We start from the raw sequence: 18,137 nt of genomic DNA on the forward strand, positions 1-18,137 counted from the left end.
TACTCATCCATTAACATAGCACAACCATTTAAATTGACGTTATAACCTTTTGTGTCAATTTCATTCTCCAAATTAATCAAATTAAAATCTAGGTTCTAGTTCCTCACTTTCCTACATTGTAAAAACCTAGGTTTTTGACTATAGTTTTCAATTTCCAATCAATCAATTTAACTCAATTTTTCTCATGTTTTACTTACATCTCATTCACATTCTATATAGATTCTATAGAGACATTAACTGGTTCTAACATAGGCTTTTACAGGTCCTATTGCCTTCTCAAACCCATGAATTTTAATACATTTGATTAATTTGGTTCTCTTGATCACTCTTATAATCTATTTATCTTTTAGCTTGGCCATTGGGTAATCATTGGAGACCTCTAATACACCATGATGATGCAAGACAACCAAATGCTTCAGGAATAGGCTAATGTCCTTATAGAATCATTCTAATACGCTTCATAGATGCTTTTACTCTGGTATTGATGAGCTTCAAGTCGATATCTTGTAGATTACTAATACCTTTGCTCTTCCACAATGATGCTGCTAAAAAGGCAAAAGCCCCCTCCTTTAGTTCCTTTACTTACTTTATCTCCAAGTTTTCAATAGCTTTTCCAGACTTCATGATCTTGCACTACCAACATTTTCTTGTTTGAAATCTTCCAAGATGAAGCCTGATACTACCTTTATCAGCTTCAAACATTCTGGAGATGAGTAGTTAAATATTCTTCTTAATCAGTGTTGTAGACTCTGCCATGGCAGAGGGGGGACCTGTAACAGTCATCTGCCCACAACTCTCTAAAGATTAAAACATAAAAGGCTATAGCTTGAGGATGAAATGCAAGACTTATCAACCAAATGCAAGCAACAATAGCTGCCACCACCAAACATATACAACACGCTTCCTATTCGTACACAATCCCTTAATAAGCGATTATGAGGAAGCATTAATGGTATTCCCATATAAGCTACATGTCCCTTCACACCACAACAAATCCCAATACAATGCCTCCATATCTAGTCATAATGACTTTGCTTAAGCACTTTTAAATTATGAACTCAGGGAGGGCATTCATTCAATAGAAGATTAGGTGCATGTTCCCAATCCTTAGCTTCATTACTTTCAAATGTAGAAAAATCAACTAATTGAGCACCTTGGTTTGCTAGATAATCCACATAAGGCATTTTGTTCTCTATACCAGTGAGTAATAGTTACTCTATTAGATTTGTTTAGCCATTTTAGGATTTATTCTAAAATGACCCTAAGCTTCCAATTGAGACAATATTTCTTACTCGCAACTTGCACCATAAATTTTGAGCTGCCTCTATCACTAGGATATGACGTCCTACCACATATGCTGCTTGCTGTTCCTGAAAGAAGGGCCTTGCATTCCACTTCATTGTTCGTTTTCTAGCTTATATGTTTTGAGCCTCCCAACACAAATTCACCTTTTGTAATTTTTAAGACAACCAACCCTTGCTGACCTTAGCTTGCCTGTTGAATCTCCATAAAATATTAATTGCATATGTACTAAAGGTGTCATCCAATTTAATTTCTACTATCATTATGTACTATTAACCCATGAATGGTAAAATTTTCTTTTCTCTTTGTTTAAGCCCAAGATTTTTGTAAATACGCAATTATAGAGGCACTTGGTTTTGGAGAGGAATCCTTTTTAGCACATACCCCAATACCTTCATCCCTGTAATTCCAAGGTGCCATGTGAGCAAAGAAAACAACCGAAAAAATGATTTGGAAAACTTGGAAAATGCAATCGATCTAGCTAAAGCTGCATAAAGTAAGGTTGACAAGAAAATGAATAGCTGTGGCTAAGCTAGGTGGATGCTTAGCTACAACTAAAGCTTTAAAATTTGAAAGCTCTGAAAAACATCTTTTACATAAACATGGCTTAGTATATTGCAATCAAATAATATATATATTTTTTGATATAATTCATTAACAATTCAAATAAAACAACTACAATATTTAATTCTATTTCCGATAATTATTCTCAATTAAACAACTACAATATTTAATTAATATTTAATTCTATTTCCGATAATTTTAATATTTCTTTTTATTTGAATATAAAGAGAATATGCTTTCGCAATTTAATTAATTTCATTATCTATAAATGAAGTTTGGATAATGAATAAAGCAAATCCTCTACAGTTACCAAGTCAACTCGATTTGGACCAATTTCTAATTTAATAGAAATAAATAAATAAATCTAATAAACACTTATTTCATTTTCTAATTAATCCACCCAAATCAATTTTAAAGAATTAAACTATCTAACATACTTAATAATCAAATAATAATCTACCAACATTAATATAATGTAGATAGTGTACCAAAGCTGTGGCCTTACAGCTGGCATTCATTTTCATATTAAGTTCAAATTAACCACTGGCATTACAGCAAAGGAAAGCATCTTCAAGACTCCCGAAGAAATGAATGCAGAACAAAAAGTGCAAGATTGGCTAGATGGAATCGTAAGGAAAAAAAATGACAGAGGCATTGGGTAGGGTGCAAAAGAAGACTTGAATAAAAAGGAAGCTGTTCTTAGGGAGGTGCAGATCTCAGAATGCAGATAGTCTAGTGCATAGTTGGACTACTCGCCGAGTTTTAAAAATCTTTCGAGTGTTTTTTCCTGGCGAGTTTTTACGACTTTAACATGCCAAAAAAAATTGTCACCAAAAACTCGGCGAGTCTGTGAAAAAATTCCCCCCCGCCAGTGAATAAAGGCAAAAAATGGCAAAAATGAGTTTCATTTCATCATTTTCTGTCTTGTATTTTGCTTAGAAGGGGGAAAACACACTCCCAAAAACTTGCAAACTGATTTCCATCGATTCTTGCCAATTCCAAGCAGATTTGGAGCGGGTTTGAGGTGATTTTTGAAGAAAAATCAGATTCCTAGGTAGGTTTATTGATTTTTTTTCTAATTTTTTTTAAAAACATTTTATCTATTTTTTGTTGCATCTAGATGAATTGAAAATCATTCCTAAGTAATAAAAAATGATTTAGAGTCATTGGAACAAGATTTAACACTATTTTGACAAGTTTTGTTGAATTTTTCACTATTTTTTTAAAGAATCTCTATTTTTTCAAAAAAAATGAAACCCTAATAGTTTTATTTTTTATTTTTTTAACTTTCAATAATGTCAATTTATCTAAACTAATTTAGATAGTTTGCTAAATTATTTAACTAAAATATTAACTTTGTCTTTTCACTTTGTATGTGTAGGTTAACAGTTAACCATTAATTTAATATGGCAAATTTAGGGGATAACCGACCACTAGAACCATGCCCATCTGGATATATAGGCACCTGTCCTAAATGGTCCTAGAGATAGGGCTTGGAGGTATGCCTATGAAGGATGCATAAACCGCCTCAAATACCACCTTGTAGGCATTGAGAAGCATGATGCTAGGGAATGTCTTGGGGCCACAAAAAAAAAGAGACATTAATGCCACACTTTCAGCTGGGAAGGAGAAAAAAAATGCGAAGGGAGAGGGCAAAACTAGCCACGAGAGCAGCCATAGCTGAATCTCAAGGTGCTTCAGTTGACATTGAAGAAGAAGAAGAAACACTTTAGGGCATAGTGGGCTCTTGTTGTGGCCCGCGCAAACTCAACACCACCTCAACCACCACTTCTGCTTCTTGTAGTAGAGCACTTGCTACATCACCATCTCTGGCACAGTCTATAGGTAATTCTTTTGTGCCTAGGAACACACTTGGAGCACAACCATCATTAGAATCAATTGGATGGAACAGGGAGGCACATGAGAAAACAAACATTTCATGTGCCGATTTTTGGTACTTCAACAACATCCCATTCAATGTGGCAACCAATCCATATTGGCTAAATTTGGTTATCCCAATGACAGTTTCAGGAAAAAGGTACAAGGCCCCTTCTCGCAAGGACTTGAGTGGGAGGTTGGTAAATTGTCCACTTGATTTCATTTTTAAATGGTTTTCTTGTTTATTAAATCAAAATTATGTACTAAGACCTAATTTCACTTTGTTCTTGTAGGTTGCTCACAAATGCAGTTGATAGGGCAAAAAAAGTGGTGGAGGACCAAAGAAAAGAATGGAGAAAATATGGCTGCACCAATCTTTTCGATTAACTTACCACGAATTTGGGAAAACATCAAAGCAATACCAATTAGCTAACCACAAAAGCTAAATTGCAATGAAATGGATCCTAATACATTCAATGAAAGATTTGAAGATAAGATATAAACAAGAAATGCAAACCAACTACAATCTCCTTCAATTGACCTCCATTGTTTCTCTTTCTCCTTCAAATATGTTGTGGATCTCACCTGCAAAGCACAATTGCAAGTGAAACCAAAATTTGCAAGTGAAATTGAAAGCATAAGGATACTCAAAAAATGTGGTTGTCAAAAATGAGCAATGAGAGCTCAATTTATAGAAAAATTGGGATTGACTGGATGGCTAAGATTGAAAAGATTTTTGGTTGGATGGACTTGATTGAGTGCACAACAAAGCTGCCATTCAGGGAAGGATGAAGATAGAAGAAAACAAATGGGAAGATATTATGAGAATAAATAATAAAATCTTTAATTATCTTCTCATAAATATCAAATTAACAAGTTGAAAATATCAGGAAGATTTTGATAATTAAAAATTATTAAATATCTTCATTCGAAAAGATAAATAGAAGAATTAAAACTAAATGAAATATCCTCTTATAAGATAATTAATAAATCTTATTTATTAATTATCTTCTCACAAGAAAAACGTAGATTTTTGAAGATGCGTACCTCATTTTTGATTTAAAAAATTAAAATTAAAGAGATATTGCCAAAAAGATTGATTTTTGAAAATCAAGGAAAGATATTAGTTTCCAAATTCGAAAATTAGGAGGATATTATGAGAACATTTAATAAATTAAAAATTATTAAATATCTCTATATAAGACGATAAAATAGAAGAATAAAAAATTAAGAAAAGTAGGAAATATCCTCACATGAGAGGATAAATAGAGAATTAATAAACAAGGTTTATTAATTATTTCTTCACAAAAAGCAGATAAAGATAAATGAATAAATAAAATTTATTAATTATCTTTATTTTGGAGGAAAATAAATATGATAAATTAATAAAAATGGTTTATTAATTTATTGCTCATATTTATGAATTAGTTAATTAAATAAAATGAATTGATTTAATTAATGGACAAAGGAGACAAATAAATAAATTATTAAATTTATTTTTTTAGGACTAAGAATAATTGTTAGTAAAGGGGGGGTTTAAGTAATTAATTAAACCTAAGAGGCACTATGCACATGATATGTTAGGAGACACAGGTGTTGACCATTTTTTAGTGTCTACAGGAGGACAGATGGCAAAAACCACACTATTATTAATTTATTGGTTGCTTGCAAGGACAATGTGGTGTTCTTGAAATTGGTGGATGCCTCAACAAGGTGAAAAAGGTTGAGACTTTGGTTGGAATGTTGGAGCACATTGTCATGGAGGTGGGAGTTGAGAATGTGATGCAAATAATCATGGATAATGCAACAACATATGTGGCAGTAGGTAGAATCCTCCAAGATAGGCACACCACTCTTATTTGGACACCTTGTGCAACACATGTCCTTGAACTTCTTTTGGAGTACATAGGAAAACTTGATTGGGTGACTCCAGTTGTGGAAGATGCAAGGCGGATCACAAAATATATTTTACAATCACCTTTGGGTTCTTCATTTGATGAGGAGCACACTCAAAGGAGAGATTTGGTGAGAACCGGTGTCACAAGGTTTGCAACAATCTTTTTGATGTTGCAAAACATTCTTGGTGCATTGACTTCTTTGAAACAAATGTTTTCGAGTCAAGCATGGCTAGACTCGCCTTATTCAAAGAAGCCTGAAGGAGAGGGTGTTGCATGCATAGCCTTCGACAACCATTTTGCACAAAAGGTTGCAAAGATTGTGAAGGTAACTTCAAAACTTGAATTTTTAATTATCCTCGATAAAAGTCTCATTATTAATTTGTAACTTCATTAATTAATCTTTTTGTAATTTGTATTTTTCAATTGTAGGTGTCAGAGCCCTTGGTTAGAGTTCTTCGCTTGATAGATGGCGATCAAACCCCAATGGGGTATACTTATGAGACTATGGATAGGGCCAAGGAGTCTATAAAAAATTACTAAAGGGGGATAGACTCAAATTTGATCCCATCTGGGAAACTTATTGATAAGAGGTGGAACAATTAGCTCCACCAACCCATTCATGTAGCAGGGTACTTCCTCAACCCTCGTTTCAAGTTCGGGGATTCTTACTCAGATCCTAATGGAGAGGTCATGGAGGGCCTCACTACATGCATTTAGAGGATGATACCCGAGGTTGAGGTGAGAGACCTTGTTGTGGCCGAACTCCAAAATTATGAGGAAGCAAGGGGTAAGCTATTCTCTTCAGAGCTAGCCAAGAGAGGAAGAACCACTCAAACCCCATGTATAACATTTGCCATTTGGATTTTGGGGTCTAAAGTAATTGATAAATTGATAAATTATGTTTTCACTTTTCACTTTGCTTTTTAACCTTTCAATTTTTTTTATTTTGCAGATGATTGGTGGCAAAGTTGAGGTGGAAATACCCCAAATCTCAAAAAAATTACCTTCAGAATCTTATGTTAGCCTCGTAGTTCACCCAATTGTGAGCACAATTGGAGCTTGTTTGAGTCCATCCACACGAAGAAGAGGAGCAAGTTAGCTCGAAAACCCCTCAATGACCTTGTCTTTGTGCAATATAATCTTCGGTTGCGCATAAGGTAGAGGAAGCAACAACTGGTCCAATTGATTTGGATGATATAGATCCTTACAGTGATTGGACATCACAAGAGCAACCTCCATTGTTTATAGAGGTTGACGTCGATGATTTGGAGAGGCAAGCTATGGAGGAGGAGGGGGGTGGATTTGGTTTCACACTGGATGGCATTGAAGAGGATGAGGAGGATGAGTAGTCATTGCCAATGCCAGGAGAAGCTATAGGCAGAGCTACATCCAGGATGAAGGATGAGCCACAACCTGAGTCAGACATACCGAGCGAGGAGGCACAATCACGCTTAGTGCAGACTTCTAGGACTAGACCCTCTAGTTCTACCGCTCCCCTAGTTTTTACTAGAGCTGGGAAGGGGAAGACGTAATTGTAATGATGTATTTAATTTTAGTTATACAAAAACTATTTACTATTCTGCTTCCAGCTATCAGCATTCCTAATGAGGATGCGATTTTGTACCCACTTTGCATTTAAATATATCTAGACTCGGCTTGTTTCTTTTGTGTTCTTATTTATTGACTCATTGGATACATCTTCTCATTGAATTTTGCAAAACAAATGCATTTCTAATTAAATTTAAGCAATTTTTTAAGTTCTCGAGTTTTTTGCTGAGTACTGGTTGAATTTTTCTTGAGTTTTTTTTCAGGCCTTGGTGAGTTTTTGGTTTTGGCGAGTAGTTCAACTATGGGCTAGTGCAAGACTGGCAGATAGAATGATAAAGAAAGAAAAGAAGTGGAAGATTTTTTTACTTGAAAAGTGGTTTTATGGGATGGAAAGTGGACCAGAGAGAGGAGGTGTCAAGGGTGGGAGGCAGGGTCTGTATGCTCTACTCACACCAGATACTAAAAACATTGTGAAATTCAGTGAGGATATAAGGCATGGTTTAACATGATAGAAGTTAGAGAAGACCATTGTTGGTAGTTTTGTTTTTATTAAAAATTGGTGTTTCCGTCAACCACAACCAAACATTCCCAATGAATGTTAAGCATGACCTAAAAGTAAATAAATACATTTTGAAGCACATAAATGAAATGAAATGTCAAATGTTAAGATGGAAAAATGCATAGTCGAAACTAATCATAGATTAAGTTAAGAATATTAGTATAATGAATTTTCTATAAGTATATTGCCAAATAGACATGTTTTTGGGACATTTGTTTTATTCATAGTTCTGCAAGTATGGTAGTCAAATATTGATTCACATTTGCTTTGTACGAATCTTTTAGATAATATAGTCATTCTCTTGCAGCTGGAGCAACTCAACAAGTTTTTTGAGCCTTGTTGATCTCCAGATGAGGGCAATTGGCCAGGGCTGTTTAAGATTCCTTGATATAACAATTTCAAGCCACCAAAAAACACCTTGATGACCAGTGTGAAATTAAGTGAGAACATAAGTCATGGTTTCACATGGATACAAGTTAGAGAAAACCATAATTGAAGTTCCAAAAAGGCTTTATATGGAGGTTGCAAAAGCTTATTTGATCATTCTTGACTTGTTACTTTTCCAAGGGAGTTTTGACAACCAAACATCCTTATGCGTGTTAAACCAGAGCTAAAAGTAAATAAATAAATTTCTAAGCGCATAAATGATGAAATGAAATGCCAAAGGGTAAGATGGAAATATGCATACCCAAAACTAATCGTAAATTAAGTTTAAAATATCAATATAATGGTTTTTTTGGTAAATATATTACTGAATAGACAAGTTTCTGGGACATTTGTTTAATTCATAATTCCTGCCAGTATGGTAGGTAGAAACATTGATTCACATTTGCTTTGTATGAATCTTGTAGATAATACTTGTAATTGTCTTGCAGCCTGAGCAACTCAACAAAATTTTTGAGCTTTGTGGATCTCCAGATGAGGGTAATTGGCCAGGGGTGTCTAAGATTCCATGGTATAACAATTTCAAGCCACCTAGGCCAATGAAGAGACGCTTGCGGGAGGTTTTCAAACAGTAAGCTAAATTCCTCAACGTTTTATTTATTATTACAGAAGTCAGGTTTGGATCTTGGATATTTGATAGACATTGGAGCTTTGTGAGCTTGAAGATGGCTCATTGATCTTTTCAAGTGTAAAGTTTGCTTATATATTACCCTTCTAGAATTTTTGTTCATTAATTTTACACGTTTCTTGTCTTAGGCTACATATTGCATTCGATTTGGTTTTCAGAAAGTTTTTTGCCCATTTGGGGTCTCTGAAGTATATGTTTACAGCAAAAAGAAACTTACTTATTTTTTGTGATAATCAGTTTTGATCGACATGCATTGGAACTACTGGAGAAAATGCTGACTCTGGATCCAGCTCAGGTATTACCAACAAATAACATGATAGTTTAGTTTTGTGGTTCTTTGTCTTCAAACCACGTTCAGTTGTAGCTACAATTTTTTCATACAGTGGTTATTTGATTTGATTTGAACAAACTTCATTATAAAAAGCATGGAAAATAATGGCTCATATAAAGATATCAGAAAGCAAAATGTCCGAAACAAAATATTTATTTATTTACTTAATTACTAAAAAAAAGTTTATTAATCAATAAATTGGGGTGTCCCACCAATATATTGTGAATACATGTGGAAGGGGTTTAACAAACTGATACAAAGTATGATTCTACATACGTAAATTCTATTAGAATAATATCTTTCTTTGTTGTCATTAATGGTCATTTAAGTTGTTTCTAATTTCGCCTCTAGTTAATGATTGTTTCTTTTAGAAACATCATCTTTGTAACTCTATTTAAAGGAGCTTTGTATCCTTGATTAATTGAACAACATTGATCATTTGAAATCCATATGCTTTTGCATCTGTATTATGGTATAAGAGTGGGAATTTTAATTTTTTTTTCGAGGGGATTTGAATTTTTGTAGGGTCGTGCTTGTCAACTCGCAATTCGTTCTCGCGTTTTCGCGTGACGGTGTTGCTTTGTTCTGTGCGGCTCGTGTTTATCTGCTTGTGATATTCGCGTCCTCTTTACCCTCGAAAGCCTTGTGTTCCTGTGACATTTTTCTGTTGCGATCTGTAGTCTCTCTACGCGATTTTAAAATCGTGGCTTTTTTTTCATCGACATTTTTCGATGCAACCCTTCTTTCCGTGCGACATAATTTTTGTTTGCTCCTTGTTTTGCGCGCGGTTTTTTTTTTTTTTTTTTTTCCCGCTGGTCAAGCAACGTGTTTTTTATCACCAGAGATCTACGATTTTGATTTAACCCGCGACAGGTCTTTTGCAGATCATTTTGTGTATTTGACTCCTTTATCGGCGACGGAAGATTTTCTGAAGGCATCTGCTCGACGCGACCTAGTTTGTGTTCACGGCCTGCACGATATTTCTCTACAACCTGCATTTTTGCCTAGGGTTTCTTCTTTTTCGACTAGGGTTTATAACCTTTGTTTTAACTTGGATTTTTTTTTCAATTACAAATTCCTTCTGGTTTTTTCGAGATCTCAACTGGGTCATCGTCATATTTTTCTGGGTGCATCGTTATCCGTGCCTTGATTTTTTGAGCCATCGGATCTGCATTCTGATTTCAGATTCTTGGTAGGTTTTTCGAGAGCTTTTTTGGGTTGGTCTCAGATTTTTTCTAGGTGCCTCAATTTGATTTCCGTGCCTCAAATTTTGTGCTAGCGAATTTGTTTTGGAATTAGTGCCTGTACTTGTCTCAGTGCATTGAACTTCGTACCTCAGGTTTCATGCATTCAACATCTTCTCAATAACTCGTTTTTCGTGCCTCGAAAAGCGTGAAGATGGCTTCTGGGCATCGATGTTTGTTTCGGTTTTTAATTTTTTTTTCCCTTGAAAAAAACCTATGGGTTTTAAGACTTTTGTCCTCAAAAATTATGTGGGTTTTTAAGTATTTTTTGTCCTTGAAAAAAAATCATGGGAGGGTTTATGAATTTTTCCTCAAAAATTGTACTTTGTTGCAGTCTGTTTTTAGTTTCACCTAGAGTTGTGCGAACATCTGCACCAGTCTCTTGTTTGCAATCTATTTTCGGGCATCTTGCTCATCTGCAATAATTTGGAGGGTTTGCCGATTTTTTCCTCAAAAGCGTGACAACTGTTCTTTGTGTGTCTCTGGTTACAAGGAGGGACAGTTCTCCAACATCAGGTTGGACGGTTGGTGTTGTTTTGGGTATCTCCAGAAGTTCTGTAGTTTCTGGGAGGGTCAGTGGCAGACTCATCTCAAGTGGTATAGTCAGTGGCAGGCTCGTGTCTTCTATTGCAGCGTGTTCTGAGAAGAAGGGGGCAACCTTCTCTGTTATTTCTCTTGGTAGTTAGAACAATGACCATTAAGGGAGGGTATTAGAATAATATCTTTCTCTTTGTGTTATTAATGGTCATTTAAGTTGTTTCTAATTTCACCTCTAGTTAATGATTGTTTCTTTTATAAACATCGTCTTTGTAACCCTATTTTGTTGGCAGTGGGCCAGCGTCCCTCGCATGGATTTGCGACATGGTTTAATAGCCTCCTGTGGATTCTATAAGTCTAGTGGTTGTATCGGGCATTGACACGTCAATCTTTTGGTGCAACGGCAACCAAACCACACTTGTAACAAGTGGTATCAGAGCTTGGTCACAGGTTCAAATCACGTAGGCCGCGACGAGTGATGCTGGGAGGGGGATTGTTGGCAGTGGGCTAGCATCCCTCGCGTGGATTTGCGACATGGTTTAACAACCTCCTGTGGATTCTATAAGTCTAGTGGTTGTATCGGGCATTGACAGGTCGATCTTTTGGTGCAACGGCAACCACACTTGTAACATATTTAAAGGAGCTTTGTCTCCTTGATTAACTGAACAACATCGATTCTTTGAAATCCATACGCTTTTGCATCTGTATTAAATTCTATCCTAGCTTGTTATATTTATGAATAAGAAGCTTATATAAATTGTTAAGTGAGAATATGTGGTGTAGATTTTGAGGACCAAGATATTGTTTGAGATGGAGTTCTAGATAACCAGGGATTACAGTGCTACTTTTGAGATTCAAATGTGCTCTGAAATATGCTTATAAAATCTTTATTATTGTTTATTTGTTATGGTCTGTCTATGGAAATATTGTCCACAATTTTGTTATGTGAATTAGATGATTATTTTAAAATTTTATATTACACACTCACAGGCCCACAGACATACACATAAGGACACATGCATGCCTGCATACGCACACATATTGAAGCAGACATGATGATATAGTTCTTACAGAAGATCAGATTGTTATGTATCCTTTTCTTTCATGGGCATGGATATAGCAGGTAATGTCAGTAGGTAACGTGCATATGTACGTGCACACTCAACTTGATATATGGTTCTCAAGAGAGGATCAAATTCTTACATATCCTTTTCTGTCATGGATATGGATTCGAGCAGGTACTGTATTAGTACTAGATATATTTATCTGGATTATGCTGTTTAATACCTAGACAAACTGGGCTGGCTTGGGACTAGAACCACGGACCTCCTAAATACTGGTCCAGATGCTCTACTGAGCTATCAGTCCAAGGTTCAAGATTTGGTGTTCAGTCTTCCATAAGGTGAACATTTTAAATTCATAAGCTTGACACAACCAAATTTATTTATTTATTAATTTTATATAGTGGTATCTTTAACTTATAAGCACTTTGTGTGAGACTGATATTGGGGAGGGCCTTGGGTTCAAGTTCTAGCCAATTCATTTTTGGCTAGGTATTTTTAATACCATTATCCAGATACGTAATTTATAATTGAATTTGGTTCTGTGAAGGTTATGAATTAAGAAGAGTGTTTGATTAGACTTTGCTTTCCTTTAATGACAGCCAAAGAGAAAAGGTCTATAATTATATGTATGTGTATTTGGGAGGGCCTTGCGTTCAAGTTCTAGCCAACCCATTTTGGCTAGGCATTTTTTAACACCATTATCTAGATACACAATTTATAAATGAATTTGGTTTTGTGGAGGTTATGAATTAAAAAGGGTGTCTGGTTAGATTTTGCTTTCCTTTAATGACAGTCGAAGAGAAAATGTCTATATGTATTTGTTTTATTCTTTCCTTGGAAGGACTGTTATTTGATTAATTTTTTAGTTCCTTGCCCTAAACAAGTAAATATTAAGTATCTTTTTGACGTCTAAACATTTATGTTGAAAACAATTTTCAACTAAATTATAATGAATACAACAAAAAAGAATGTACTTTCCCTTTAGTATGCACATGCTCTCTTTTCTATAGTCAATTGCATGCATGATTTTATGTAAAATGCAATTTTTTTTGTCATTGATATCTTCCATGTATTTAAAGGCAGTCTTCCAGTTGAGTTTTAAACTCATTTCTGTTTTATGCATAGGTAGAGGAGTCTAATTGGCTGAAAAGGTTAAAGGAAAGTGTGATTATCATTATATACATGCATGAGAAGATATTCAGAAGCAAGTGCACCATATGAACTATAAATTTTAAAAATTGAATCTTATGAGTTTTCTAAAAAGAAATTGAAATTTTGTAAGAGCAAAAACTGACTGGAAGAGGAGCTGTTAAAAAGTACGCCAAATAACAGCATAGGAAATTAAACAATTTCCACAATCTGAAGAAAATGAGATTGCGAGAAAGGAAATATCAATAATTCAATTGAAGTTAAGTTACTGTTTTGACTTAATTGTCTAGAATTTGGTGAGCAACTGCTATTTTGGTTCCTGTGTAAAACAATATATCAAAATATGTTTATCAATTAGGTGAAGTGAAAAATATGAGAAATACATTTGTGATTGCAACTACTTATGCAAATTTCTGATTGAGTGAACTGCCTTTCTGCAGAGGATTTGTGCGAAGGATGCTCTTGATGCAGAATACTTTTGGAATGATCCTTTACCATGTGATCCTAAGAGGTTTTTCTGGACTTCAGCATTGTATACTTTATATTGATTAGCTGTTCTAGAAATTGGGTGGTTCCATTTTATTCTTATATCCTAACTTTGTTAATGCTTTATTGTTATCATGTACAGTTTGCCAAAGTATGAATCCTCACATGAATTTCAGACAAAGAAAAAACGCCAACAGCAGCGACAACAACATGAAGAAATGGCAAAAAGGCAAAAAATACAGCATCCCCAGCAGCAGGTCCGTGTTCCCAATAATCAACAAACTGTACAGGGTCATCTACCACTCAGGGCTGCTCCTAATCAACCAATGCACAATCCTCCCCCTACAGCTGCAGCTGGACCTAGCCAACATTTTGGTAAACCTAGGGGACCTGCAGGTCAGAATAGGTACCCTCAGGGTGGAAATCAAGGAGGATATAATGTAAATCGAGGAAATCAGGCTGGTGGCTATGGTGCTCCCTATCCACCTCAAGGTAGAGGTGGGGGATTTTCTGCAGCTGGTATGCCTGGTCAAGGACCAAGAGGAGGAGGTGGAAATTATGGGGTTGGTGGTCCTGGTTATCCACAAGGAGGTTCTTATGGTGGAACTGGTGGAGGGCGAGGTCCAATGGGAGGGAATCGTGGTCAGCAGTTTGGGTGGCAGCAGTAAACATGTGTTGTGATATTGCTGACAGATCAGTTGCTTTTGGGAATTTGAAATTTGCAAGCAAAATTTCATGTTTGACATGTTCAACCAGCTTTACATCTTACTTGTACATCAAAAGGTTAATAACTTAGTACCATAGCAATGAAGCATGTGTTTGTTTCTTATTTAGTTCATAAGAAATATGTGCAAATGTGCAACATATATGCATGAACATATTTTGTGACCAATTTTTTTACATCTGCATTGTGTTCCGTTATTTCTGTCAGGAACACATGGTTGCATTGTCACCGCAGTTGAGAGATCCTCTTAAAAGATGTTCTTGGTTTTTGTAGCAAATGCAGTATATTGATGTTGATGGAATATATGCTCGCTTGTCAAACTCTGGCACGTTTTGATTTTCTCCACTCTACTTGTAGATGAATTGGTGGTTGGCAGTTGCAGAATTTTTCAGTTAACATGGCCTTTGAGTATTGTGTAATTTTTCAAGGATTAGAATCTTAATTTTTGTCCTTATTACATTCTGCCTAAAGAAGAAAGGCAAATAACTTTTTGTAGTCGATTGGACTTGTGTGAGCTTATCATTCCTGGCCACAATTTGTACTCTTAATTTGTGGTATGCATTTTCAAGGTATAGAGCTTTTCTACATCCATATCCTCTTGTTTTTCCAGATGTAAATGCTGTTAAATGACATTGCTATAAATTGCATTGCAAGTATTAATTAATTAATCACCAATAGGAGACTTTCCTTTTTGCTAATATGTGTGTTCTACTTTGTGCTAGGAAAAAATGAGTTGCATTCTTGTTTCTCTCACATGCAATACTTGCAGTCATGTAAGATTGTGTTTCCTTGCTATCTTTTAATTAGCCATATGTATCATTTATGCTAAAATGGACAATATTCTGGTATGTCAAGCAAAAAAGGAAAGGTGCCTCTAAGCTGATTCTTAAATTGAAATTGGCAGCATAGCTGATTATGATGATTCTGACATTTGATTCACATCCATCATCAATAATGTGTAGTTTAGAGTTTTGTAGTCTCTACCAGAAATCCTCGGCTGTTTGAATTTTTTGAATTTAGAAGAACATGTGATTATGTCAGACTCTAGAGTTGTTTTCTATGAGGGGCATGAAATTGGGCTTGCTATGAAGAAACAAATGTGTCCTATTTAAAATGATTAAAACTTCCTGAATTCTTGGATATTGGATAATGAAAAACTTTAGTTTAGCTGCAGTATATTAAGTCAATGCTGATTTGTCATTTATATTAAAAACATGTACTTGCATATGGCTAAGTCTAGGGCTGTATGTGCAACTTAAGTGCTCCAAATTCATTATATTTTATTCTTCTTGAATGTTTTGTCAAAATATTAATGTACCTTTTATAAAATATGAAACAGAGATTTTATTCATATTAAAAAAATTAAAGAAATCAATTCATACATATTTTTTTCAGAATTTTCCATACAAGGATTTGTATGTTCAATTACCACTGTCAACAAGCATCCTTCCTATTTGCATTGTTGATGATCATCTTAATCTACATAGCAGGACCATCTTTTTATTCATCACTTTATCCGCTTAACTTGATCTCCCTATTTCAATATTTGTTGCATGGATTAATAGCTCCACAAATGTAATCTGTCATTAGAGTTTAGAAATGATATTTGCAAAAGTGTGTATTGATTTATTCTCCCAATCATTTTTCCCATGGGAGAGCTTTATTTCTCTTTTGCCGGCTGGACAACATACAGAGGTTTTGCTATTGTATTTGAAAACATTGCTTGCTAGGGAGTTAGACAACATATCAACTGAATAGCACCAGAATAAACACATGAACACAATGAAGATAAGTCTATAATTACTTGGCATGAAAATGAAAAATTGAAATTTTATCACTTTATCCGCTCAATTATTACAAAGATAGATATGATGCGCATGATGTTATTGTAATTCACCAAACTGCCTCACATGCTTCTAAACTACCTTAATTCTAACTAGAACTACCAATATGTAGACTTGCTAGCAATTATATCTATATAGCTAACCAATAATTCATAATTGAAGAAGCAATGGAAGTATGAATTTTATTATATATTCAATGAGAGCAATTATAGCACTTCTATTACCCTTGAACGTGGAATAATGCACGTGATTACACGTGTTCTTATGATCTTAGTTCCAGTATGAATTATGCGAAGGAGGTAAGAACATTATTTCAAATGACAATGAATAATTAGGACCGGGAGATGCATTAGGAAGTATTAATAGTGTTAAAGACAATTAAACCTTATTGTGAGTCAATGAGTTAGTCTTGTGCATTGATACTTGATTTTTATCAGGAAGTGTTAGGTAGCCTCCAAGAATTGTAGATGTTCTTGAATAGTCTTATGGGATATATACTATTCAACTTTCTAGATTTGTCAAATACTGCATGAGGAGCGCATGTTGTTGGCATATGGTTTGAATTGGAAGTAGGGTGCCTTGTCAATTGTGTTGACTTGGCAATGGATTCCATTTTTTTGAGAGTAATAATTATAGAAACTTGTTTGGTCATTGTTGAAGTATGATTACTTGAATTACAAAATTTTATGAGAATTGAAAATAACGAACAATTGGGCTTTGTTAGTTTAAATAGTATTGTGTTTAATGAGTTGGTCTTTCTTTGATGAATCTTGCGTCAATGAGCTTGTCTTTCTCTTTTGAATTTAGTGTGCTAGATCAAAATGTGTTAAATGTTGGATTAATGTTTGTTCAAGTAGATCTTTCTATCATGAATTTGGAGTACGAGATCGAAATGTGTTGGATATTGGATTAATATTTGTTGTAGTGGTATATATGATTTCAATAACTTAATATCAAGTAGTTCCAAAATGTGTTAGTTTCTCAAAGTATTTTCTATTGTGGGAGTTTTAAACTTGTTCCTCCATTTGTATCACACCTATTGTACCCTTGATCTTTAACTCTCAAAAGTTTGTTGAAGTTGAGAATTTTTTACCTAGCTATTGGGCTTGGTTGTTCCATCATCTAACTTCCCTTCCAACCTTGATAACCCAATGTTTCACAATCAAAATATTTACGAGTCTATCAATATTAGGGTTTTAGGCATTCCTTAATCATCACATCATCTCCATTGTTCCCTCATAACTTCAAGGTCCAACTATTTTTCTTAAATTCTTTTAGAATCGAGCCTTCAAACTTTCCCATCCTTGAGTATCACCTCCCTCCATGCCTTACTTTCTCATTCCTTTGTTGGTTTAAAAAATTTACCTCAGCATTTCAAAATTTTGGAGCTTTCCTACATGGATATCTTTCCATCTAACTTTGATCCTCTGATGTTGACATCAACATGAAACTTTGATGATCCTCTGATGTTGACATCATGTTGATGCCACAGTTCCATTAGAGTTGTGAGGTGGTCTATCCTCGCTGATATCATCTTTGTACAATTCTAGCACTATACTTTTAGTGTCACACTTTCAACCATTTCCTATCTCAGTACCTATTCTAAGGTCATCCTAAAGCCTGATCCGAATATCTCAAAAAAAAAATTCATCATCAGGGTTCCTTCTCCTCAAATGCTTGCCTAGCATGAGTTCTTTCCAAACTCCAGTCCAACATTCCAACCATAAGTTCTTGGCAGGAGTTCCTTTCAAATTTTAAAAAGTGACAATTCTGCTTGTTTTTCACCAGTTTCTCTGCATCTCATTGGAATAGCTTGAAAAGCCACGTCTTGTTGATTAGAACACCAACATGTGAGAGATGGTAGTACCGTTAAAGTAGTAACCGTTATAATTGCCATATTTTTTACTAGTTCAGAAGATTTGAGAGTGGTTTGGTAT

General features: G+C 34.9%; 1 protein-coding gene across 1 annotated transcript in view; it reads left to right on the forward strand.

The window, feature by feature from the left end:
• The window catches only part of LOC131072168 (cyclin-dependent kinase C-2), a 41,891-nt gene extending 26,944 nt beyond the window's left edge, over positions 1-14,947 (forward strand). The window contains exons 9-12 of the mRNA XM_058008248.2: positions 8,625-8,764; positions 9,059-9,116; positions 13,587-13,657; positions 13,775-14,947. Of these exons, the coding sequence (XP_057864231.2) occupies positions 8,625-8,764; positions 9,059-9,116; positions 13,587-13,657; positions 13,775-14,300 (795 nt within the window). The 3' untranslated portion in view covers positions 14,301-14,947. The remainder of the gene's footprint in view (positions 1-8,624; positions 8,765-9,058; positions 9,117-13,586; positions 13,658-13,774) is intronic.
• The last annotated feature ends 3,190 nt before the right edge of the window (positions 14,948-18,137 follow it).

This window comes from Cryptomeria japonica, chromosome 11 (assembly GCF_030272615.1).
Source record: "Cryptomeria japonica chromosome 11, Sugi_1.0, whole genome shotgun sequence".
NCBI lineage: Eukaryota > Viridiplantae > Streptophyta > Pinopsida > Cupressales > Cupressaceae > Cryptomeria > Cryptomeria japonica.